This window comes from Microtus oregoni, unplaced genomic scaffold, assembly GCF_018167655.1.
Source record: "Microtus oregoni isolate MIOR12 unplaced genomic scaffold, Mior012 000059F_ref0000304, whole genome shotgun sequence".
Lineage (NCBI taxonomy): Eukaryota > Metazoa > Chordata > Mammalia > Rodentia > Cricetidae > Microtus > Microtus oregoni.
This window is the reverse complement of record NW_024543835.1, coordinates 11,665,824-11,691,065: the sequence shown is the minus strand read 5'-3', so window position 1 is coordinate 11,691,065 and position 25,242 is coordinate 11,665,824. Positions and strand designations below refer to the sequence as shown.

Here is a 25,242-nt window from a genome sequence, read left to right as displayed (position 1 = left end):
CGGGGAGGCCCGATTCTTGGTGTCCACGTTAAATTAGGGTGGCAATGGATTTGTTAGGCATGGCCTGTGGCCTGGAGGCCAGATTCTTGGTGTCTGAAATGAAGGTGACAATGGAGTTGTAGGCCATGGCCAGTGCCAGGGAGGCTGAATTCTTGGTTTTCACATTAAATTAGGGTGGCAATGGAGTCCTATGGTATGGGCTGTGGCGGGGAGTCCGGATTCTTGGTATCCACATTAAATTCGGGTGGCAATGGAGTCCGTTGGTATGGGCTGTGGCAGGTAGGCCCGAGTCTCGGTGTCTACATTAAATTAGGGTGGCATTGGAGTCCTATGGTATGGGCTGTGGCAGGTAGGCCCGATTCTTGGTGTCCACGTTAAATTAGGGTGGCCATGGGGTCCTATGGCATGGGCTGTGTTGGGAAGGCTGGATTCCTGGTTTCCACATTAAATTAGGGTGGCAATGGAGTCCTAAGCAGACAGGAAAACCACAACAGTTCATAATTGCCACTTCCTATTGCTGACAGGGCATGTTTTTTTTTTTAAGTGTCCTGACTTGCCGTTATGATGGACTGGAGTTTAGAGGAGGCTTGGAAGCGGACAGATGATATTATTGAGAGTGTTCAGCAGCAACCCCCTCCACTGAAACCCACGTCTTGTGGGGAAAAATCTCTTCAGGAAAAACTGTATGACATTTATGTGGAGGAGTGTGAAAAGGAGCCAGAAGCAGAGGGCCTTCGAAGCAATGTCAACTTGCTAGAGAAGCTTATGAAAAGAGAGCCATTGCCATGTTTAGTGGTCAGCCTGTACCCAGAAAACCAGGGCTATTCTCTCATGCTCAAGGATAAAGATGGAGTCCTTATAGAGCCCTATCCAGGGCCGTATGTAGGACAGAAACTGCTTGAATATTTGGATGCTGAAGAGTTACCTTCCTTTCTGATTGATATTCTGGAAAAGTCTCCTGTGAATGTTTTTCACAGTGGCTGTGTCATAGCAGAAATCCGAGACTACAGGCAGTGTGGTGACATCTACCCTCCCGAGGAGCCTGCTGCAGAGGCTGCTGTGTCCTCTCCTGCTTGCCAAGTCCGGCATATTCTCTTACGTCCAACGATGCAGTCTCTAGTAAGCGATGTCGAGTCCATGACAAGTGACAGCAGTCAGTGGACCCAGGAAGCAAAACTGGAGCTTGAGAGCCAACTGATCTTAGCTACAGCAGAGCCACTGTGTCTGGATCCTTCTGTTGCTGTCACCTGCACGGCCAACAAATTGCTGTTTAATGAGAAGAAGATAATGATAGCCTCCATGAAAAAATCCTTCATGGGTCATGATTGGTCCTGTCTAGACCTGGAGGAAGAAAAGCATGCATGTACATCTCCTCCTGATGTTGCAACAATGATCGCTTGCAGAAAACGAGCAGAGATCAAACCAGGTGACCCATACGATCTGAAGATCCCTGAAGCAGGAAAGTGTGTAGATACATGGAAGCAGAAACCCTGTGAACTGGTGGCCCCTTCAGAGGTGGATGTGCAGAAATACGCTAAAGGGAAGCAGTCTAGGCCCCATGGCGATGACTCAGAATCCACAGCCTGGCCAGATGACTCAGAATCCACAGCCTGGCCAGATGACTCAGAATCCACAGCCTGGCCAGATCCTGAGGTAACATGTGGTTATTTATTTGATTATGAAAAGGGCTGTCATCCATGGGAAACAGAGCCAAGTGTGATGCAGTCCCTTAGTGACCCATTTTTTTCTTCTGAAATAGGGTCACCGACAGAGGGCAGATGTGATAGTCAGATGCTTCTTCCCCAAGTTGCCCTAAGTGGTTGTTTACTTGGTTCTATAGCTGGGGGAAAGATTGAGTCTGGGAAGGCAACGGATGTGTGCCAAGGGTCTGCCCAGAGCCAGGCTGAATGCCTAAGCAAAGAGCTGCAGGGATCCAATGACTCCATCTGTCTTGGCCAGCCCTCCCAAGGGATGAAGGCCAATTCCCCATCAGTGACATCCCCAGTCTTAGAGACAAGAGTGAAGAGCCCAGCTCCACTGTTCACACTACCCTCCACCTCAGATAAGGGCTCTTCAGCACCCAATCCTCCCTCAATAGCAGTCAGAGGTAGGAAGTTTCCAAGACTTGCTCCTTCTCTCCAATCAGCTAGTCTTCCTCAGCAAACTTTGTGGGGAATGAGCAGTATCAATACCCTTGCTGCAGCTGTCCAGCCCTCTGCCAGCTCATCAGAAAGCCATCCAGTCACCCAGAGCCCCAGCAGTGGCACTGCCCAAAATGTTACCAATTTGTTTAGCCTAGCACAGGGATCCCCTGGTTTGAAGAGAGGTTCACCCCAGGTGCAGAGCTTCCCCACTAGTGCCCTAGCATTTACAGAAACCTCTTCCAGAGACGTTCTGTCTCCTATAGGTCAGATGCCCAGTACCCAGACCAGCACACCACAGGGCTCTGTGCAATTAATTCTAAAAAGTACTTCAGGCCCCATAGCTGTCAGGATTCCAACTGGCACTGTCATTTTTCGCCCAGAGTCACAAACACAGCAGCCACAGCAACCACACCAACAGCCACAGTCATGGTTGTATCCACAGCCAGAGCTGCAGCAGTCCCAGCAGCTCCAGCAGCTGCAGCAGCTGCAGCAGTCCCAGCAGCTCCAGCAGCTGCAGCAGCTGCAGCAGTCCCAGCAGCTCCAGCAGTCCCAGCAGCTCCAGCAGCTGCAGCAGTCCCAGAAGTCCCAGCAGCTCCAGCAGTCCCAGCAGCTCCAGCAGTCCCAGCAGTCCCAGCAGCTCCAGCAGTCCCAGCAGCTCCAGCAGTCCCAGCAGCTCCAGCAGCTGCAGCAGTCCCAGCAGCTCCAGCAGCTGCAGCAGCTCCAGCAGCTCCAGCAGCTGCAGCAGTCCAAGCAGCTCCAGCAGCTGCAGCAGTCCCAGCAGTCCCAGCAGCTCCAGAAGCTGCAGCAATCCCAGCAGCTCCAGCAGTCCCAGCAGCTCCAGCAGCTGCAGCAGTCCCAGCAGCTGCAGCAGCTCCAGCAGTCCCAGCAGCTCCAGCAGTCCCAGCAGCTCCAGCAGCTGCAGCAGTCCCAGCAGCTGCAGCAGCTCCAGCAGTCCCAGCAGCTCCAGCAGCTGCAGCAGTCCCAGCAGCTGCAGCAGTCCCAGCAGCTGCAGCAGTCCCAGCAGTCCCAGCAGCTCCAGCAGCTCCAGCAGTCCCAGCAGCTCCAGCAGCTGCAGCAGTCCCAGCAGCTGCAACAGTCCCAGCAGCTCCAGCAGTCCCAGCAGCTCCAGCAGCTCCAGCAGCTCCAGCAGTCCCAGCTGTCCCAGCAGCTCCAGCAGCTGCAGCAGTCCCAGCAGTCCCAGCAGTCCCAGAAGCTCCTGCAGCAGTCCCAGAAGCTGCAACAGTCCCAGCAGCTCCAGGAGCTCCAGCAGTCCCAGCAGCTCCAGCAACTGCAGCAGTCCCAGCAGTCCCAGCAGCTGCAGCAGTCCCAGCAGTCCCAGAAGCTCCTGCAGCAGTCCCAGAAGCTGCAACAGTCCCAGCAGCTCCAGCAGCTCCAGCAGTCCCAGCAGCTCCAGCAACTGCAGCAGTCCCAGCAGTCCCAGCAGCTCCAGCAGTCCCAGCAGTCCCAGCAGCTCCAGCAGCTGCAGCAGTCCCAGCAGTCCCAGCAGCTCCAGAAGCTGCAGCAATCCCAGCAGCTCCAGCAGTCCCAGCAGCTCCAGCAGCTGCAGCAGTCCCAGCAGCTGCAGCAGCTCCAGCAGTCCCAGCAGCTCCAGCAGCTGCAGCAGTCCCAGCAGCTGCAGCAGTCCCAGCAGCTGCAGCAGTCCCAGCAGCTGCAGCAGTCCCAGCAGTCCCAGCAGCTCCAGCAGCTCCAGCAGTCCCAGCAGCTCCAGCAGCTGCAGCAGTCCCAGCAGCTGCAACAGTCCCAGCAGCTCCAGCAGTCCCAGCAGCTCCAGCAGCTCCAGCAGCTCCAGCAGCTCCAGCAGTCCCAGCAGTCCCAGCAGCTCCAGCAGCTGCAGCAGTCCCAGCAGTCCCAGCAGTCCCAGAAGCTCCTGCAGCAGTCCCAGAAGCTGCAACAGTCCCAGCAGCTCCAGGAGCTCCAGCAGTCCCAGCAGCTCCAGCAACTGCAGCAGTCCCAGCAGTCCCAGCAGCTGCAGCAGTCCCAGCAGTCCCAGAAGCTCCTGCAGCAGTCCCAGAAGCTGCAACAGTCCCAGCAGCTCCAGCAGCTCCAGCAGTCCCAGCAGCTCCAGCAACTGCAGCAGTCCCAGCAGTCCCAGCAGTCCCAGCAGCTGCAGCAGTCCCAGCAGTCCCAGCAGCTCCAGCAGCTGCAGCAGTCCCAGCAGGCCCAGCAGGCCCAGCAGGCCCAGCAGGCCCAGCAGCCCCAGCAGCTGCAGCAGCCCCAGCAGCCCCAGCAGCCCCAACAGCCCCAGCTGCTCCAGCAGCCCCGGCAGCTCTGGCAGCCTTGGCAGCCCCGGCAGCTCTGGCAGCCCTGGCAGCCCCGGCAGCCCTGGCAGCCCCAGCAGCCACAGCAGTCCCAGAAGCCCTGGCAGCCCTGGCAGCCTCAGCAGCCACAGCAGTCCCAGCAGCCCCAGCAGCCTGAGCAGCCCCAGCCTTTGTATGTGTTCATTCCAAAACAGCATCAACTACCTAGGGCTCCTATCCTTCCAGAGCCAGCACCACAAACTTACCAGGGCAGCCAGGGAGCTAGCGTTCAGCAATGGGCAGTGCCAACTCAGCAAACTGGTCTCTTTAACCTTGCTGAGGCCAGGAGGGTTTGCCAACCTCAGACAACTGTGGTGTGCCAGGTGGGTTCTAGCCAAAGTCCTGGGCAGATCCTTCCTTCACAAAGTTTCCAGCACCCTACTGCCCAAGTACAGCAGCTATGGGCTTGGGGCCAGAATGTGCAGCTGAGATTGCTGCCACATACTGTGTCTGTGCCCAGAGCAGCCACTCAGCCTAGTCATCAGGGCCACACAGGTGGCCAGCACAGACATACAGAGAGTGGAGGTCCACCAACCACCCCAAAGTCTTAAGTCTTGCCTATACTCCCTTTCTCAAAATTGCAACAATATACTTAAATTTAATAACTTAGCAATAATTGAGAGGTGTATTTGTAAATGATCATTAAAAACAAACACATTTTGCTGTTTTAACAAAAAAAAATTGGAATGAGTTTTGTCTTCAATGACTTTTTTTTTACTCTCTCCACCAAAGACAGGGTTTTTCTGTGTAGCCCTGGCTGTCCTGGAACTCACTCTGTAGACCAGGCCAGTCTTAAGTTCACAGAAATCCTCCTGCCTCTGCCTCCCCGCAAGTGCTGGGATTAAAGGTATGCCTACGCCACCACTGTTGCGGCTGTTTTAACAATTTTATAGTCACAGCTCAGTATTAGAAAGCACAGTCCCAATGCTGTGCCGCATGCTTCTAGAACTAATTCATTTGTTTTCGGGACTGAAACGCTGCACCCCTAAACCATAAAATCCCCCATTTCCTGTCCCCACCCCTGGCTGCTTATGCCTCCAGGAGTCTGAGTGCTCCCAGTACCTCACATGTGTGGAACCATTATATTATATCAGCCTATTATATCAGACAGTCTTTTTCACTTGACATGATGTCCCCAAGGCTCGTGCATGTTGTGCCTTGTGACAGATTTGTAAAAATGATTTTCCTGTTAAATATGTAAGGAACTGACTTGTGAACCAGGAGAAATGTCTTTCAGGAGAACTTAGTTTGTCCTTCTTAGTTTAAAAGGCCTGCATGCAGCATCTGAAATGCGATTGCTGCGAGCCCGCTGGCAAAACTAATCCCAAAGGAGACCAGAACAAAGGAAAGTCGTCACACTGAAATGTGTCCGCCCTAGACAGGCACCCTGTGCAAGGGAGTCGGTGGCAGATTTGTTTATGGCCCTCCCAGCCCTCGGAAGGTTTCCCAGCACTCGGGGCTCTGGCCAGCCCCAGCTCTCCTCCAGACCCTGCCACTGGCCTGGAAGAGGCAGTCTGGGATGGCTTGCTGTGGTGCTCCTTGGGAGGCCATTTACCTATTTTAGAACATTCTAGGATACTTGCACCAAGGGAATAAGCACTTGGAAATAACATTTACTGCTCTGCTTCTCCAGTGCCCACAGCCTTCTGAGCTGTAAAGTGGACTGTCGTCCTCCTTCTCCTTCTCCCCCTCCTTCTCTCCCTCCTCCTCCTCCTCCTCCCCCTTCCTCTCCCCTACTCCTCTTCTCCATCCTCCCCCTTCCCCCTCCTCTCCCCCTCTACCTCTTCCCCTTTCCCCCCTCCTCCTTCCCCCCTCCTCCCCCTTCCTCTCCCCTACTCCTCCTCCCCCTCCCACTACCCTCTCCTCCACCTCTTCCCCTTCCCCCCTCCCCCTCTTCCCCTTCCCCCCTTCCTCCCCTTTTCCTTCCTTTTTCCCCTCTCCCCCTCCTCCTCCTCCCCCCACCCCCGTTTATCCTTCCCCAGTTGTTCAGCTCATTTCAGTTTTCCTGTTTCAATGACCTGAACTGCTCCATCTCTTTTGATCTGTTCCCTTCAGAGAGTCGAGGTGTGCTGGGCTGGAGAGATGGCCTGGCCCTTAAAGGCTAGGCTCACATCCAAAACAGGAGAGAGTCAAGGGGTGATCAGTTCTGTAGGGTTACCCACACCAAGGTAACATTTCCGTTACCGTGATCCTTTCGCATTTATGACATTGACAGCGCTGTGCAGTCAACCCCTCTGTCTGTATGCCAACCATGCTCGGCACTTCAAAAGAAGTCCCGGGCCTCTTAAGCACAAAGGGGGAAGGCTTCCTCCCCTCCCCCCAGCCACTTTGCTTTGTGGCCCTATAGATTTAATTGTTCTTAGTGTTTATAGTGTATGACTTATACAGTGTTTGGTACAACGTTGTACATCTTGTGTCTGCCTTTTTGCCTGGCATGTGTTTGATGTGTATTCGTCTTGTACTATGCACCGGCACTTGGAGCCTCTTTGGCACATTCCCTGTGTATGGCCTTACCTGTTTATCTGTGTTTGGTCTGTTGCCATCTTTTGGCTGCTGTGGGTAGTGGTGCTGCCATCATTCAGACACAGGTGTTATTTTGCTGTTTGTTTTGTTCCTTTGTAACTCTTAAGGATAGTCTGCCTACATGAAGTCTGCCTTTGTAAGGGCACATGTATGTTTGTTTGCCTTTTGCCCTAAGAAGTGGAAACACGGCCTGTCCATTCTGAAAGAGATTAGCGAAGGGACGGTGATGTCACTGGCATAAACCATGCTGGGCTTCCGCGGTTGCTCTTCAACAAAGATTTGGCCTCCTTTAAGCCCGCTGGTTCCAGTGGCCACCAGAGTGACAGCGAGCAGACGGGAGCATCCTGGACAACGCCAGGAGTGGAGCCTGCACTCGAAAGAAGTGACATGGTCCAGTGAGCAGTTACAAAGGACTGAGCTCAGCCTCTGAGCCCAGCAGATCTAACCTCAGTGTGCTGCCAGTTTTGGTGTCCTTCCTCCCTTTGCTCTGTAACCAGTCCATTCAGGTAGAATAAGCAGAATGTTTTGCTTGAGAGATGTGTCCTTTGTTTTCAGACAGGCAAATAAATTCATCTTTGTTTCCAATTTCCATTTAGTGGCATCTGTTTATTTCCCTGGAATTATTTCTACCCTGCTATCAGTATGATGTATTTTTACCATTGAGACTATTATCTGGCTATAATTTATTTTTAAACATAATTCTTTGGGAATTTTATGCCATGCATCCCAATTCTTCTCACCTCTTAGTCTCTCCTTATTTGTCCCTCACCCCTGTAGCCTGCTCCCCAAGAGAATACCCCCAAATCAATTAAAAACAAAACCAAACTCACCCCCTCCCGTCATTCCAACACCTCATCACTCATCCTAGAGGCAGTGGGTGCTGCACTGTGTCAGGCAGTGGACCCTTTTGTGCAGTCAGCCCCACTCACAAATGTTCATTACTGTCAGTCATTGGTCTGGGTCAAGGCCTCTGGTGCTCCATCATCACTGGACCCTCCCCGAATTTCCTCTGGGACATCCTGCTGTCGCCCTGAGTCATGAGATTCTGCTGTTATTGTTCCTCAGGACCGGTTCCTTCACACACTCCAGATGGGGTAGATGTTAGGGTGAGCCACCTCAAGGCCCAGGTGGTAGCTGAGCTGGTTTTGTCTGGGCTCTGGGATTACCCCTCTCAGGCAAGGGGTAGAGCCAACTCTTTTAGGGTCATGCCACAACCTTGGTGAGGAGTGCAGCCATCTTGAGTGGGGGAGGGGGCAGCTCTCCTGCTGCGGTGCCCAGTGAGAGGGAGGGCCAGCCATCCCAGGTCCAGTAAGGGGTTAGGCCAGCTCAGCAGAGCCTCCGATTTCAACATGCATGTTTCTTATGACCCCCTGTGGTAACATGGGCCGTGGACATCACCAAAGTCCCCAACTGCAGCAGGAACATGGATGTTACCATGGCCCTGGTGGCAGCACAGGCCACCTGAGTTAGTATGGTCCAGTGGCAGCAAGGCCCTCAGACACCAACATGGTCTCAAGTGACTGTCAAGATACTGGGCATCTGCCCAGCCTCTGGTGGTAACAGCAGCCACAGACATCAATCCAGACTCTGGAACTGGGTACATTTTATGATTTCACTTGATTTTAGTGTTATGAGAACCTGGAATGTCTCTCTTCTTCTTTTTTTAGACAATGTTTCTCATGGTTCTGGTCATCTTGGAGCTCACTGTGTAGACCAGGCTGACTCACAGAGATCTGCCTGCCTCTACCTCCTGAGTGCTGAGACTAAAGGCATGTGCCACCACTGCCCAGCTTCTCTTTCCTGATTCAAGATGAATTCTTACTCATTATTCAAAATTGGTTTGCTTGTGTGTGTGTGTGTGTGTGTGTGTGTGTAAGTGTAGGTATTTGTAGCAATCAGGGACCTGCTTTTGGGACCTGACTTATACCTTTTTGAGGTGGAGTCTCTCTTGCTGCTTTTGCTATGCTGTGTACTCCAGGGGAGAGGACTCTGGGGCTCCAGGGTCATTCTCCTGTTTCCACCCCTCATCTCATATTAAAGAGCACTGGGTTGACAGCTGTTGGCCAGAACATCTGGATTTTTTTAAAATATTTTATTTATTTATTATGTGTACAATATTCTGTCTGTGTGTATGCCTGCAGGCCAGAAGAGGGCACCAGACCTCATTACAGATGGTTGTGAGCCACCATGTGGTTGCTGGGAATTGAACTCAGGACCTTTGGAAGAGCAGGCAATGCTCTTAACCACTGAGCCATCTCTCCAGCCCCAACATCTGGATCTTTATGTGAGTTTTGGGAATGAAACTTGCTTGTGTGGCTAGCTCCTTGTGTGACTTTTACCTCTTGAGATATCTCTCTGGTCTCAAATTATTTTTTAATTTATTTATTTTCAAAATTAGTTTTTCAAAAGCCATGCCTTTGAAATAATTTCAAAGTATGTTGATAGTGAGAGGGTTATATGAACACAGGTGGACCAGAATTCTTCAACAGGTTACACAGAAGATGCCATCACAAGTGAGCATCCAGTAACATCCAGGTAGCCAGGGAGTGCCTGGCCAAAAAGGGCCTTTGTCACAGGGGATATTGAGAACAAGCTGATTCCTTGAAGATACTGGAAGGGAGTGCCTTTGCCATACAGTGCTGTGAGCATCTTATTGGAAGCCTGGTGTGGTGGCATGTGACCATAATCTCAACAGTTTGGAGGCTGATACAGGAAGATCAGTAGCTGGAGGCCAGTCCAGTTGGATACTGAGATCTCATCTCACAGCAACAACATAGGATGTAACTTGAGCCCCATATGTAACTTAAATTTTCTCATAGCCACATTTTAAAAATTAAAAGCAAACAATAAAACAAGAGAATTACTTCTCAATAAAATTTACTTGGCCCAGCCTAGTACATCTATAATATTACCACTTCTATTTTATCAATATTTACAAATTCTCAATGAGATCTTTTATATTTTTAGACTCAGTGTTCTAACTCTAGACATTGTCTCAACTGTGGTGCTAAATTTTCATAAACTGTACTTGCTATGCAGCTGGACTACTAGCTCAGTTTGTTAAGGGTGTGCTTGCATTGCAAGCACGGTGAACTGAGTTCGATATCCCAGAAACTACATGAGAAAGGAAAAAGAAAACAAAAGAAGAGCGGAACTGGCATAGTGGTACAGTGGCAAGCAGGTCTCTGGGGCAGCTTACTTCACAAGTGACAGGCTGAAGGCCTCGCTTAAAAAAATAGGTAGATGTTACCTGGAAGAGACCGCTGAGGGCATCCTCTAGCTTCCATGTGGCCATGACTCCTGACACATAAACACACACAAAAGTGCATGATATGAATTTAGATTTGTAGAAAACTTACAGTTGAAATGTAAATTCAGGGGACCGGAGAAATGGCCCAGTGGGTAAGAGTGCTTGCTGCTGCTTTTGCAGAAGACCCAAATTATGTTCTTAGCACCCATGCCATGTGGTTTACAACTGCCTGTAACTGCAGCTCCAGGGGATCTGACTCCCTTCTCCTGGTTTCTTCAGTATGTGCAGGCATGTGTCCATACAGACACACATGTATGCATAAACAATCTTCATTACAAAGGAAGAAAATGCAGATACATTTCTCAAACATACTTATAATTTTCCTGATAAGTGAATCAAGTATCAATTTTTAAATTTTGTTTTTGGTTTTTCAAGACAGGTTTTCTCTGCATAGCCCTGGCTGTTCTGGCACTCACTTTATAGACCAGGCTGCTCTAAACTCAGAGAGCCACCTGCCCCCGCTTCCCGAATGCTGGGATTAAAGGTGTGTGCTACCATCTGCTGCAATTTTTAGGTTTTCAAATAATTGCAGGTAAGCAAAATTTAAAATTAGCTCTTTGCTTTCTCTAGCTTCCTTTTAAGTGCTTCTTAGCCACATGTGGTTAATGGCTTTTTTTTCTGGGCAGTGTCACTGGCATTCAGAAAGGATGAAGGAGCAAAGTAGAATACAGAAACAGTCTCAAGCACGAACTTGGTGCCAGATCCTGAGATTCGAGTTGATCACTGAAGCTCACTGTAACAGTGATGACCCCTATACTGGGGTGAACTTGAAATCCTTACAGTCTGTGGCCACCTGTGCTGTGTTCTGCAGAAACCAAGGGGACCCAGGCATGGAGCAAGGAGGGTAAAACAAAAGGGTTTGAAAAGCTCTACATAATCATATGCAAAATGCCCAGGAAGGGGACCATAACTATCCTAGCCGTTAACCAAAACTCATCTAAGTCCACCTTGCCAAGGGGCATGGGAGGCTAGGGAATGAGAGAGAAGGGGGTGCTCCTTCTATTTTTGATTTTTTTCTTCCAGTACTCTTGTTTATCTGTCTTCCAGATCTCCAGTTCCCTCTGCACAGCTGATATCACATCAGTCATGAGTGACAGGAGGTTAGCTCCAGGAGATAGTGACCAATAGTGCCAACATCTGTGTACTGCTTCTGATTTTATTAATCATGTTACACTAATGCAGTGTGAAATAGCAGGCCTAAGGAACAATGGGCTGTCTTGATCAGGTCCCTGAAACAGTCTAAAGATAATGGTGGCGGTTAACTGCTGACCTGGATATAAAGACAGTGGCTGGGGTAGACTCCAGATAGGTCAGCTTCCCAATCTTCTCCAAACCAGGGCGTAAGGGACAATGGGAAAAACTGCTCCGTGCTCCTAGGGAGCTCAGATTAAAGCAACTTCAAGACTTCATCTCCAAGGGACCATATGCAGAATACTGCCACACTTTCCCCTGGTAAACTTTTCAACAACTTTAAGGGTACTTAGGCCCCTATAAATATTTTTGTGTTTTACACATCTATTTGGACTGAATTATGGGTAAAAATGGGCTTCCAAGAACAGCATATCCTTTTCCATGAAGTGCTTACACTGGGAGAGGTATAAGGGATGGGCAACAGGTAGCGGAGAGATATAAGCCCCATGCCTGCTGGGACTGGGGTCTTGGCTGTTCAGCTAGACCCACTTTTCACCCATAAAGTGTTCGTTCTTTCTTGCTTGCTTGTTCTAATTAAACTCTTCGCTGCCTTACCTATTACTGTATTCTATCTGAATTCTTCTCTTTTGGGAACATAAGAACCAAGATTGCCGCTGGGATGGAGATCTGAGAAAACTAAACACCTCCCCACAGCAATGGAAGGTGGATTGCGGCTAGCACGAAACTCACTACATTAGCCTCTCTACTTTCATGTACAGTCGAAACTGTAGGTATGTTATCCACACATGCACACACGCAGCTCCTCGAACACCAAGTCTCTGAGGTTCTAAGACCCTCACGAACACACTTTTCCCCATCCAGCCTTCACCTGCTGGACCCTAGCCCTTGGCTTGCCCTTCTGGCTTCCACTGCCTGCCTCAGCGGCAGGCAGCAAAGGGTGTTCGAGTTAATTGTTAAATTCAGTTCAACAACTTCCTCATTAGGGACAAATTACCTGAGTTTGAAATCTGCTAATTTTCCAATCAGAGTGAGTGTTTGCACTTGTGATTTGGAAATAATTACCATATGGTAAAAGCAAAACCTATGTGGGGATTAAAGTAAAGGCGAGGGAGGACAGGAGCTTATTTTGACGCCTTTCCTGGAAGCCACGCTAGCATTTGCAGATTAGCTGAGTTACCTAGTGGTTGGCTGAGAAAGCTCACCTCTGATGCTTTTTGGCAAAGGCTGTTCCCTTCCTATATAAAAGCTCCTGAAAGATAACCATGACCTTTGATGAGAGAGTGGTGTGGCCGGAATTGGGCCATGGAAAAAGAAGAACCTTTTGAATTTGGCTATTTAATCTAAAACTACCCCTATATGCTTAAGAGGTTTGTTGTCAACCTGAGGCTTCTGGGTGGGTGACAGACTTCTTTCCTTGGGCGTGGAAGCTGCGAGTCTACATGTCCTCTGGGTGAGCATATAACCTAGCAGGGAATTGGAAGGGTTAGGGATGTAATTGCGACTGGAGTTGTCGCAGTTCCAATTGATGGAGCACACTCCTGTTCAAGCGTTTGGAAACCCCCAGAAGAGGAAACCTTTCAGGTCATTTGTAAGCCAAGCCAGAGCATCTCCCCCTGAGACACAGCTTCTCAAGCCAGGAACCAGGACAGCGCTCAGCTCCTCCTCCAAGAGCTGCTTCTCCCTCGTCTGAGAGGGCAGCCAAGCTGGCACTCACATTTCGGTTTACACCTCAGCTGCCAGGAAATTCAGTCGAATCTGAAACTCAGGTCTCTGAGTTTAGATCAATGTTTAGCATTGTCGGCATTCCTTACTCATTTCTTTTGAAGGGATTGTTTGGCTTTGTTTTGTGTTTTTGAGACAAGGTTTCCATAGCCCAGGCTGGCCTGGAACTCCTTGTGATCCACTTCTCTCAGGCTCCTGAGTACAGGGCTACAAACATGAGCCACCACACCCAACCCTTGCTTTTTTTAACTTCAATTTTACTAGTTCTTTTTGACTTTGCCACAGACTTCTTTAGGTACTCCCCCCAACAAAGACCCGTGGGAACTGAGAACCAGGCTCAACATATGTATAGATAGCAGTAGCTCCTGTTTATGCATACATGTGGCCTCTGACCCTTTACTAACCTATTAGAAACTTCTACTAGGACTTCTCCCCAGAGCTCCTGCTCTTTCATTCTTGAGACAGAACTGCTTGTCTCAGGCATCCCAGATGGGACTCTCAAGCTCCTATGTGTAACGCAGCTGAGGCTGACTGTGAGCTCTTGGTCCCCCTGTCTCCAGGTCGCCCCAGTGCTGAGATTACAGGTTTGTAGCACACATTGGGCTTCACAGTAGGTCTCACCCTTCTTTACAAATGAAGAGACTGTGACCGGGATAGGACTGTGAGGCAAGGAAGCTGTTAAGTGGCGCACTAACAAGCAGACAGACTCCTGTCTGCTTCCCAAGTCTATGCCCTATGTCTGGGCATATACCTCTGAATGAGACCATGGGTCTCAATTTACTGGCATACTATATATGTATCCCATTTTATGTTTTCTAATGCCTGCTTTCAAACACGTGACTCCAGGTGCTTTGGATGGCTCTTAACAACTCTCTGTGCTCTCATTTAATAAAACTGATGATCCGGTTACAAATTCCTCTCGGCTAGTAGGATGGTGGCCAGGGAAGGGAGACATAGATCTTCCCCAGGGGAAAGGTCCTTTAAGGCCAGATCTGGTGCTGTGGTCCCAGGCTGGCCTAGAACTTATGGTCTTGCCATTTCAGCCTCCCGTAGGCTGGGATTACATACAGATGTTTAAGCAACCTTGCCTGCACCAGCCTGTGTTCTACTTTAAGCTGGGTTTCTCCTCCTCTATGACCACTCTCAGGAGGGCCCTGTGTTCCTCCACACTGCGCCTCAGTGATGCCCGAGGCCCCTTTTCTGCATTCTGAAGGCCTATCAGTGAGAATCAGTGGGAATCAGGAGATCAGTGAGAAAGGTGTTTTGGTTTTGAGCCACCGCAGGCCCCTCAGAGCCTTGAGGTGCTTCACGATCAAATATCTCTAAGCCACTAGGGGGCACCAGACTCCAGGTTCGCTCGCCCTGCAACCCCAGAGAGCATTTGTAAAGCTCACCAAAGAATCTTCCCCAAAGCAATTCCCAGGATTCCAGGGAGCGCATCTCTGTAGTTCTGCCAGAGTCTGGGCGGGGAGATGCCAGCATCCCCTTCCGGTCGGCCTCCCTCCTGGCCCGAGCTGCCCCCTGACCCGCGACCTCCGCACTCCTCTACACACACCACGTGGTTTGGCAGCGTCTAACAGCTGCGCAGGCCTCTGCTCTTCCCGATCATTCTCCCACTCGCTGGACAAGGAAGCAACGTCTCACCAGGAGCACAACCATTCCCTCTCCCTGTCCTCTAGTGTCAACTGAGCCTGCAAAAGAGTGGGACCTGGTGATGGAGGGAAGAGTTGGAAAGAAACAGCTGGTTCTGCTGGCTCTTCAGAGTCTCTTCATTGGGACATGTTTGCAGGCTGGTTGCAGCCTATGTGCACAGGAATGTGTACACACATGCACACACACACACACACACACAGAGAGAGAGAGAGAGAGAGAGAGAGAGAGAGAGCTTTGCTACCTTCCCTGTGTTTGCCTACTTAGGATCTCTGACTTTGCCCTCCCCCTTTCCAGTGGGAAAAGAAAAAAAAAAGAAATCAGAAACCTAAGGATGGAGGGGTAAATTTTTTTCTTCTAAAAATTTGTATTATATTTATTTATTTATTTGTGTGTGCACACAAATGAATGTGCACATGGTCAGAAAACAACTTACAGGAATCAGTTCCATTCTTCCACCATGTGGATCCCTTGTATTGACCTCTGGTCCCCAGGCTTATCCTTCGGGTCATCTCACTGATCCTGGGCAGTTTTTCAAAAGACTGTTTTGGGCAATCTCAACAAATTCTAAGTGTTTATTCGGGACTTGTAGTAGCAGTTAGGGGGGGTGTTGCAGAAGGCAAATGTTTTGGTCTCTGGTCCCTTTAAGGGACAAGCCACGCCCACTCCCCCATGATCCCCCAACCCCGCCCCCCCATCTTGAATCTCTTACTGTCCTCTTGGCTTGTGCACGCGTCTGTCTCTCTCTTCTCTTCTCTTCTCTTCTCTTCTCTTCTCTTCTCTTCTCTCTCTCTCTCTCTCTCTCTCTCTCTCTCTCTCTCTCTCTCTCTCCCTTCTCCCTTTCCCCTCTATAACCCCGTGAATAAATATTAAATCTTACTCTACGTGTGTCTATCCATGTCTCTGTCTGCTGTCCACCCGCCCCTGCCGCGAGCCGCTCCAGGGGTTCAGGGGTTCAGCACGGGGACCCACTGTGAGCTCGCTGTCCGCTCACACCTGCCCGCTTGGGTGGCTCTCCTGGGAAACTGTGAGTCTCTGCCTTGGGACTGGCTGCTCCCAGAGCTCGTTGCCCGCCTACAACCGCTTGGGACTCTCCAGCATCCCCAGCCGCTAGCTGAACCGTCCGGGGATTTAGGAACAAAAGTGGGTATAGCAGAAGGCAAATGTTTTGTTGAAGTTGTGTAAGAGGTTATGTAAACATGGCTTTAGAACAAAGCTCTTAATGCTTTGTCCCCCCCACTTCAGGGTAAGTCTTGGACCAGAAGTGGCCCGGTACAGAACTCTTGTCACTTTTCCCCCTGGAGGTGAGTCTAGGAGAGTGAAGTGGGCGATGTAAACGAGTGTTATTTACAGCTATGCATCTCTTCATGTTGTCTGAGAAACTAGAGCTTTTAAAATGATTATTGTCATTGTTAGGAAAGTACGACTTTTGGAGCTTCCATTCTGGAGGTCTTTATGGTTACAGGAATGGTAAGGTCTGGGGAGGGGATAGAAGAGAGAAGAGGGGGAAGGGAGAAGGAAGGAGACAGGGAGGGAGTCAGAGACAGAGGGACACATATACACACAGAAAAGGGATAGGAGAGAAAGGAGAGGGATAGGAGAGAAAGGAGAGAGACAGGAGAGAGAGAGAGAGAGAGAGAGAGGGGGGGGGGGAGGGAGGGAGGGAGGGAGGAGAGAGTGGACAGAGGGAAAAAGAAGGAGTGTTATAGTTTGAATAAAAATGGCCCCCATAGGCCCACAGTGAGTGGCACTATTAAGTATAACCTTGTTGAAGAAGGTGTGGCCTTGTTGGAGGAAGTGTGGCTCCCAGTCTCTTTTCCTGCTGTCTGCCAATCCAAATGCAGAACTCTCAACTCCTTCTCCAGCACCATGTCTGCCTCATGCCATCGTGCTTCCTGCATGAACTATAAGACAGCCCCAATCAAATGTCTTCCTTTCTAGGAGTTACCATGGTCAAGGTGCTTCTTCACAGCAATAGAAACCCTAAAATGGGGAGGGAAGAAGGGAGGGAGAGAGGGAGGGAGAACAAGGGTATAGAAAGGGGAGAAAGGAGAAAGAGGGAGAAGAGAGGATGAGGGGAGAGGGGGATGGAGAGATGGAGGGGAAGTGAGGGGAAGGAGGATGAAAGAGGGGGGGAGAGGGGGATGGAGAGATGGAGGGGAAGTGAGGGGAAGGAGGATGAAAGAGAAGGGAGAGGAGAAAGAGAGGGAAACAGGACAGAGAGGAGACAGGAGAGGGGGTGAGAGTGTTGGACTCTAGAGCCCAACTACCAGGAGGAGTCACCCCAACAGTTGATTAAAAGCATGAGGATTTTATTAATTCTGTCATGACAGGGTCTTGCAGTATTTGAGAAGCCAGAAAGACCCCGAATGGCTGGTACAGACTACTTTTAAAGGAAAAAGCCACAGAAACAAGGTGAGTGTCTGGAGGTTGCTCTTTAACTATTATGATTTGCTTATTTAAAGGGCTATTACCAGTAATTGGCTGGAGAGTGGTTGCCAGATCAGGTGAGGTAAGAGGAAACATCTGAGGGTCACTTTGCCCCTTTCCCAGGGACTGAGTCAAAACATCAGTAACTGAGTCAACACCTAAGCGTTATCTTGCCCCTATTCAATAACTGAGTTCTATTTGGGGAAGATTCACAAGGACTCAGGGAGATGAAAAGTTCCCAACATTTCAGTACGTGCATGTGTAGTTGTTAGATCTTTGGTTCCCAGAGAGTGGGGGAGCAGTACTGCTGAGACTGAGAGGGCTCAGAATTGTCTTAAAGTTTTACAAGAGGAGAGGGAGCAGATGGAGGTGAAAAGAGAGGGGTGTGCAAGCACTTGTCTGTATGTGATGTGTGTGTGTGTGTGTGTGTGTGTGTGTGGCTTCTTTTATTAGCTGATATAGAGGTCAAGCTATTTCCTCAAAAACAAGAGCCTGTAGAATCCAGTACTTCCTAAAACCCCCTGATATTGAAGTATTTTTGGCAAAGAGAAGGAAGAGTTAGGTAACATACTGTCTTCATTTAATTTCCCCCTTCCTTTAGATAGGGCCCCTCCTAAGGATTTGACTGGTTGTTGGAACAATTGGACTTTCTTTTCTGATAACTTGTGGTCTCTATCAGGTGAGAATTGACAAGTGTTTTAGTTTTTTCTTGGATTTGTTTCCCCCTATGAGTGCACAAAAGATGAGGTCATTTACATATTGGAGAACTTTGCCTTGAGGGCTAGAGAAGGGAGCAGGTCCCTAGGTAGGGCCTGGCCAAACAGATGAAGAGTGTACCTGAATCCCTTGGGTAGGACTATCCAGGTGAATTGGGTAACCTGGGAGGCTAGGCCTTCAAAACCAAACAGATATTTGGACTCGGGGTGTAAAAGAATACAGGAAAAAAGACATCATTTAGGCGTGATAGTGGCACTTATGTCCTGGGGAATGACCCACAGCTACTAATTGGACTTATGCTTACCCAGCGAGGGTTAGTCTTGCCTAGTATTGGAAACTTAGCCAACTACTCATGACTGATGAGGCCATGGAATGTAGAGAACATGCTGTTACCACTTTCCTAACCCATAATTCCTTGCTACTGTCTAAATACTGGTCTTTGTATCCAGAGATAAGCTCCCCCCTCCTCAAAGAAGCAAAAAACCAATTGTTGGAACATGATCCAAGTTCTTGTGACAAAACTCCAAGAAAACAAAACAAGAATTTATGACCTCGATTTCTTTAAAAATATGAAGTTATTCTTGGACTGTGCTTTTGTGCCTCTCCCAGGTGTAAAGGGTAGGAGTGAGTTTACTTCAGATTATTCATTACAGCTGATTTATTGCCATTTGTTTATGCATCTCTATGGAATAAACAAGCCATGTGGTTTTGCTTCTTTAAACAAGTGTGATTATCCCAATGGTCCAAGGTGTATTCTTGCTCACACATAGGCAGAAGGTACGTAGGCAGGAAGTATGCTTGCCTTCAATCCGATGAAGGCAAAAAGTATGTAGCCTTGTGGGTTTTGTCTTTATAAGCTTCTGACTAATGTAATTTGGTGCCATATTCTGAGCATGGGTCTTGGGTATAGACCTGACCAATATCCCTAGTCCTGGCCAGGAGTTAATAAAACTTCTTTCAAATTTGGCTCCAAAATTGTAGGGTGTTCTTCTTCTTGCCTTGTGGGATTGAAATATTTGGGAGGCCCCAGAGATCAGACCACCCACCCAAATTCCAAAGTGTGACCTTCACTTCAGGACTCTGGGACTGAGGGGACACCTCAGGAGGTGCACACCTTGGAGGTGTTCTTGTGTTTCAGGTGTGCTTTCGGTTTCCCACATTATCAGAGGGAGCTGCCTTACTGAGAAAAGCAGCAAGCATCTGTGGAGGCCTCCACTGGTAGGTCATAGTAATTTTCTGTGACATCTGGTTCTGTCCAGACCCTGACCTGGGATGAAGAGGGTTCTGACAAGACTTAGTACTCTCCCATCCAAGGCAAAGAGCAAGGCATTACACTGCTCCCCTGTGGTTCTTGGTCTAGTTTTGTGTCTTACTTGCTTCATATATGTATGTGAAATTACCTGGCACAAGTGAGAAGGAACCACAAAACACACAACAAACCCACTTAGGAGTTTACTAGAGGGGGCCTGTATAGGCCTGGGGAATCCGTGTGCAGAGAGAAAGAAAGATGGCGTGTCCAGCTTTTTAAAAGCTGCCTAGAGCATTCTAGGGGGTTGATGTGGCTATGTCATATGCAGATGACAGGGCTCACGCATGAGCAAAAGGGCTTAACTGAGTCATAGTGGATGTAACCACGCACGCGTGCACATAGGTTGTGCTGGGGGGGGGGTCCTTTAACATTCAGGCACTTCTGCCTGAGGGCTTGTCTGCACATACATGGCTCTAGAACCTGGAAGTGCAGCCTTGTTTGTGGCTGAATAATTACAGAATGTCTTGTCTTTAGTTTAATTTTTACTGTTTGTGTTCTTTTTATTGGTTTTATTTTTGCTGTCTCTGCCACCGCCAGCAATTGCCACTGCTGCCACTGCTTGCCATCGTTGCTTTGATAGCCAGGGCTCAGAATTTCTTATCTCTGAGATTTCTGGTCATTGTATTCAGTTTAGCAGGGATTCAAATGTCTTTTGGATGAGGATAATATTAAAATTGTTTTATATTGTTCTACTATATTGAAAAGTTGGTTCTGGATTTGGGTTATTGTTCTTCATTCTCTAGAGCCAAACTGGCTTATTTAAAAGTTTCCTCTCTGTCCCATGCTAGGTGACCTACCCAATTTTGTGGCAGGGAAGAGAGAGCAAAGCAAAACAGCAAGAAAAAATTAGACTATTCATTTCATTTAACTGCCTAAAAATTTTGCTAAGTTAGAAATCTTATAAATCAAACTTGGTAAGTCTATTATGTAAACTTTCTATGCCTAAAGACTTGTAAGTTTATTGAGTTCAGATAGAAATCTGTATAACCTGCATCAAAACAGTTAACTTAAAACTTGTAACACGGGTTTGATTGTTAAAAAATCTATGCATAGGTAATCTTAAAGGAACCATTCATGCTACATGTTGGCATCTTAGGATATAAGCAACATGTGGCTTGCCACCATCTTAGCTGATGGCCCCCATTGGGACAGAGGCAAACATGTGGCTGGCAGCCATATTTACTAAGATTAGAGAGGAAAAAATGTCATGAATTTCCACCATAATCTTGATTAGAGGTTGTTATGGTTTTGGCCCCTGGTCCCTTTAAGAGACAAGCCATGCCCACTCCCTCCCCCATCCACTGAGGCAGGCTGATCTTCAGCTTCCAGCCTGAGCTCGCTCTCTTTTCCATCTTCCTCTCGGAGAGGCAACTTCACTTCTGCCTCTCTCCCCACTTCTCTGCTTCCTGCCTTCTCTGTCTTTTTCTCCTTTTCTCTTTCTCCTTCTTCCTCTCTCTCTCTCTCTCTCTCTCTCTCTCTCTCTCTCTCCCTCCCTTCCTTCTCCCTTCCCCCTTCATAACCCCCTGAATAAATATTCAACCTCACTCTGCATGTCATGTCTATCCATGTCTCTGTCTTCTGCCCGCCTGCCATGTGTCTCCCTGCCTGGGACCAGCCACTGCTCGGGAACCAGCAGCCATCTCTGCCTGGGACTGGCTGCTCCCAGAGCCTGCTGCCTCCTGCCACATGGCCCACCACCACCACTTGGGCCACCGCTCTGGGACCAGCAGCCTGCTGTTGGGAACTTGCAGCCGCTTGGCTCTCGCTGCAGCTGCCAGCACCTTGGGACCCATGTGGCTCTGCGTGGCTCCTCCAGCATGCCTGGGACACTCCATATTAAAAAAAAACAGCAGAGGTGACTACATGGTATAAGCTAATTAAGGAAACAACACCAGGTCTCCAAGATACTTTGGGTTAGGAGGGATTTTTGTATAACTCTTGTCCTGAAAGCAAAGTCCTAAAAGCAAGGTTTATGAAAGATAGGGTTTAAAAACAATGTTTGTTTTATAAGGTATTAAAGCTGCACCTTCATGAGTTTATATACGAGGATATACCTCATGCTGGCAGCCAAACTTGGTAATGTAATAGTCACCCAGGTAGTATTAGTTTTAGAGGCATGGGGTGGGGGGTGGTCACGGAGAACAGTTGAAACTTAGCATTGTGTGGCAGGGCTGGAGTTCCTGAAGAAAGCTCAGGAGAGGGATCCCAGCAGATTTTTAGATGTCAGTGCCAAAAATAGCCTCCAGAAACAACAGACACAAGGAAATGGGTGCTTTCGAGGGCTGAGTTGGAGAGGTGAGATAGGCCCTTTTGGGGAGGCTGGAGAATATGATGCATGAATCCTGGATACTGAACATCAGATTGTTCGCACTGTTCCCGTTGGTTTTGCCTTGTGTAGATTATCTTTCCTCCTTGCTTCTTCCCTCTTAAAGTAAAAATATGTACTCAGTTTCTGTTCTGACATTGCAGGAGCCCACAACTGGGAGAGTTTGAAACCTCTTAAAGAGAAAAATGTTGGAGTTTTTAAAAACTTTAATTTAAGCAGCATATTTTTTAAGGAACAACTTAAAATCTTTAAATTTATAAGGCTATGAAACATTTAAGCTTATAAAATGTTTTATGATGCCTTTATTAATATGTCATCATAGAAAATAAATAAAAGCTTAAAGATTTAGGGCCACAGCTATGAGCACCAAACACTAAACACTAGAAGCTGAGGTATTCCTATCTTTTGTTTGTTTTTTGGGTTTTTTGAGACAGGATTTCTCTGTGTAGATTTGGAGCCTGTCCTGGAACTCACTCTGTAGACCAGGATGGCCTCGAACTCACAGAGATCCACCTGCCTCTGCCTCCCAAGTGCTGGGATTAAAGGTGTGCGCCGTCACTGCCCGGCCAATTCGAGCTGGAGGTGACCCTAAGGTCTCCAAAGAAGAGAAGTGGGTCACAGACCTGAATTGTGGTGTTGCTAACCACTGGACAACACCTGCTGCCAGGGCCTGCATAAATCATGGACACTGTTGGGTTGACTACCCTATTCTGCCTCCTCAAAATGAGGTCAGTTTTCCCAGGTCCCCCATCCACAGGAAAATATCTATCTCTTTGACCTTCGAGGTCTGGCAGCCAAAGGCCTCTGCTGTCCTGTGCAGCACCTGAAGATATAATGTTGTCCTACATGATAGCCAAAAACCTACGACCTCTGCCCCTCAGAGAAGCCATCAAGACCATAGGAGCCTATAAGTCATTGCCCAGGTGGCTGATAAGCCTCTGTCATTTTAATCAATACAGAGGCCATTTGGTCTCTACTTTCTGCTCTGATTTATTCTTCTCAGATCTCTGATGGTGTTGATGGCTAACTGTGGCTTTGTCAGATTGGCAGCAGCAGGCACCTAACTCCTTCCCCAAAGCTGCAGCTACCTTGTTATTTCATTTCATATGTAAAAATCAGGTCTCACTTTTTCTAGAGCTTCTAGGTCTGCTGTTGAGAAAGGCGGACTGGTTTTCCTCCCTAACAGGCTTCATATTAAAGGATAACGGGCTTCAGATGGAACTTTCTGCTATTGCTTTCTTTGAAAGAACTTGCTTTGCAATGACTGCTCTCAGTAATCATCCACTTGTGTCTAGTGATAAATAATTGGATTTTAAACGTTTAGAGTATATATAAATTGTAAAGGCCTAAAAAGGTTTAAGATATATAAATGCGAGTTGCAATCATCTGAGGATGGGAACGCTTAAGAAAATGACTTAGGGTGTGTAAATACAAGTTATAAAGGTGTACGAAAATGATGGAGAATGAAAAGTGCTTCGGATGGCTTTCCCCCTAAGCTATTGTTATACTAAGATTTCAAAACTTTCGAGTTGGAACATTGATCAATGGGTTCTGATAAGCTGGTAAAGCACTGTTGTCAGTCACAAGCTCACAATTTTAAATTCCTTTGGTTGACATCTGAGTATATGCTTCAAGGTGCTTTTTATTGAGCTAAAAACAGTTTTTGCCTAATCCATATATCCAGCCTTCTGGACAGAGGAAAGAATGTTCATACTTTAAACCCAAAGTCTTATCTTTTGCTATGACTCAAAGGTGTGGGTCTACTCCAGGCTTTTTCTACAGTGTGGATTTTAGGACAGATTACGGGGGTAATGTTAAATTTCAACAACTTTTATCTCTTTTGGTAAACTTAAAAATTCATGTAAGCTTCAGGGAGTCAAGGGAGTTGTAAGACTTGAATCCACCTCTCACAGGTCAAAAGGACTCCAGATAAGGACTCTGTCGATCAAAAGTCTTAAGTTTCCCCACCTGCCTATTCCTGAGGGCAGAATCTCTCTCTCATCTCTGGTCTTGGGAATCCTCCCCTCTCCCAGCTACCATGACAATAGGACTGGAAGTTCCAAATGTAAGATTTTCCTTTCAGTTCCTAAACTGTAACTTTTGTCCCTATTCTAGATCTGTTCTGGCAGCTTCCTTTCAGCTGGTAGATGGCATCCAGAAATCAGTAGCAGCTTACAAACTGCTCCAAATGTGATCTAGGTTGTTCCAGTTCCGGGCAGTCCTACAAATCCAGACAGCCCTAGCCTTGCTGAAAGCTGATTGGAACCAGATCTGTCAACAGGTAGATTCATTAGCTGAAATAGTTCTATAATATGACAGGGCACTCTACCTACTCAGTGTAAAAGAGGAGGTTATTGTGTGGCTTTAAGAGAAGACTGTAATTAGAGATAATTCAGCCATACTCATAAAAAGGCGGTGGCGGAGGGGTGGAGGTGGGGAATTGAGATGAAATAAATGACCGATTCCCAATCTCATTTTTGGTCTCTTCCTAGATAGTGACTCTGATGCTAACTACTGTTGGCTCTTACAATGTTAATACCTTAACTAAATACATAAATTTCTGTCTGGGTGCCATTCATTAGATTGATTCATTAGATCCCAGTGTAAACAGGTACCCACCACAGAGTCAAGGATTTGATTCAGGATATAGCTCAAAGGGGGAACGGCTAACATTATGTTTTAACTTTAAATTACCGTGCTTAAGAGATCTATAAAAGAAAAATACTAACCTGTGTTGGACTCTAGCGTCCAAACACCAAGGAGGAGTCGCCCCCAGAGACCACCTCACACACCACAGCTGATGCAAAAGCATGAGGATTTTATTAATTCTGTCATGACAGGGTTCCTCAGCATTCGGAAAGCCGAAAGACCTCGAATAGCTGGCACAGTCTACTTTTAAAAGAGAAGGCCACAGAAACAAGGGGGGTTCCTTGACTATTATGATTGGCTTATTCGAAAGGGCTACTACCAATAATTGGCTGGAGAGCTGTTGCCAGATCAGATGAGGTAAGAGGTCATTTTGACCCCGTTTCCTAGGGGACCAAATCAAAACATACATGTATGGGTAATGGTAATTGTTCAAGAACTGAGTACGTGCATGTGTAGGTGTTAGGTCCTTGGTTCCCAGGGGAGGAGGAGAAGCACTATGGCACAGAGGCTGAGAGGATTCAGAATTGTCATAAATGGCTTCAGGATTGTCTTAAAGTCTTACACCTGTAAGTTCCACTTTCCCAGGCACAGATGATTTCCTGAAATGCTGGGGGCTGTTGTTCATGTAAGATAAGAAGCTACATGTTTTTGCCTCTGTAAACAAGCTTGGTTGCCCCAGTGCCACGGGATGGGTGCTTAATCACATGTAGGTAGGAGGTATGAAGGCAGGAAGTACGTCAGGATGCATGTTTGCCTTTGATTGGACACTGGTGGGAAGTAAGTAGCCTTGTGGGTTTTGTCTTTTATAAGCTTCTGACTAGTGTAATTTAGGGCTGTATTCTGAGCATGGGTCTTGGGTATGGACCTGGCCAGTGTCCATAGTCATGGCCAGTATTTAATAAAGCTTGTTTCAGATTTGGCTCAACAATTGTAGTAGTTGCAGTAGTGGTCTTCATTTTTTTTCCAGTGACCTCTCAACTTTTATTGATCCC

General features: G+C 48.0%; 1 protein-coding gene across 1 annotated transcript; it reads left to right on the top strand.

Moving 5' to 3' along the window:
* Positions 1-564: 564 nt before the first annotated feature.
* On the top strand, positions 565-11,143 carry LOC121439022 (transcription factor SPT20 homolog). The gene is made up of 2 exons (XM_041639514.1): positions 565-1,653; positions 10,922-11,143. Exons 1-2 carry the CDS (start codon positions 565-567, stop codon positions 11,141-11,143), a joined length of 1,311 nt encoding a protein of 436 aa, XP_041495448.1.
* Positions 11,144-25,242: the final 14,099 nt, after the last annotated feature.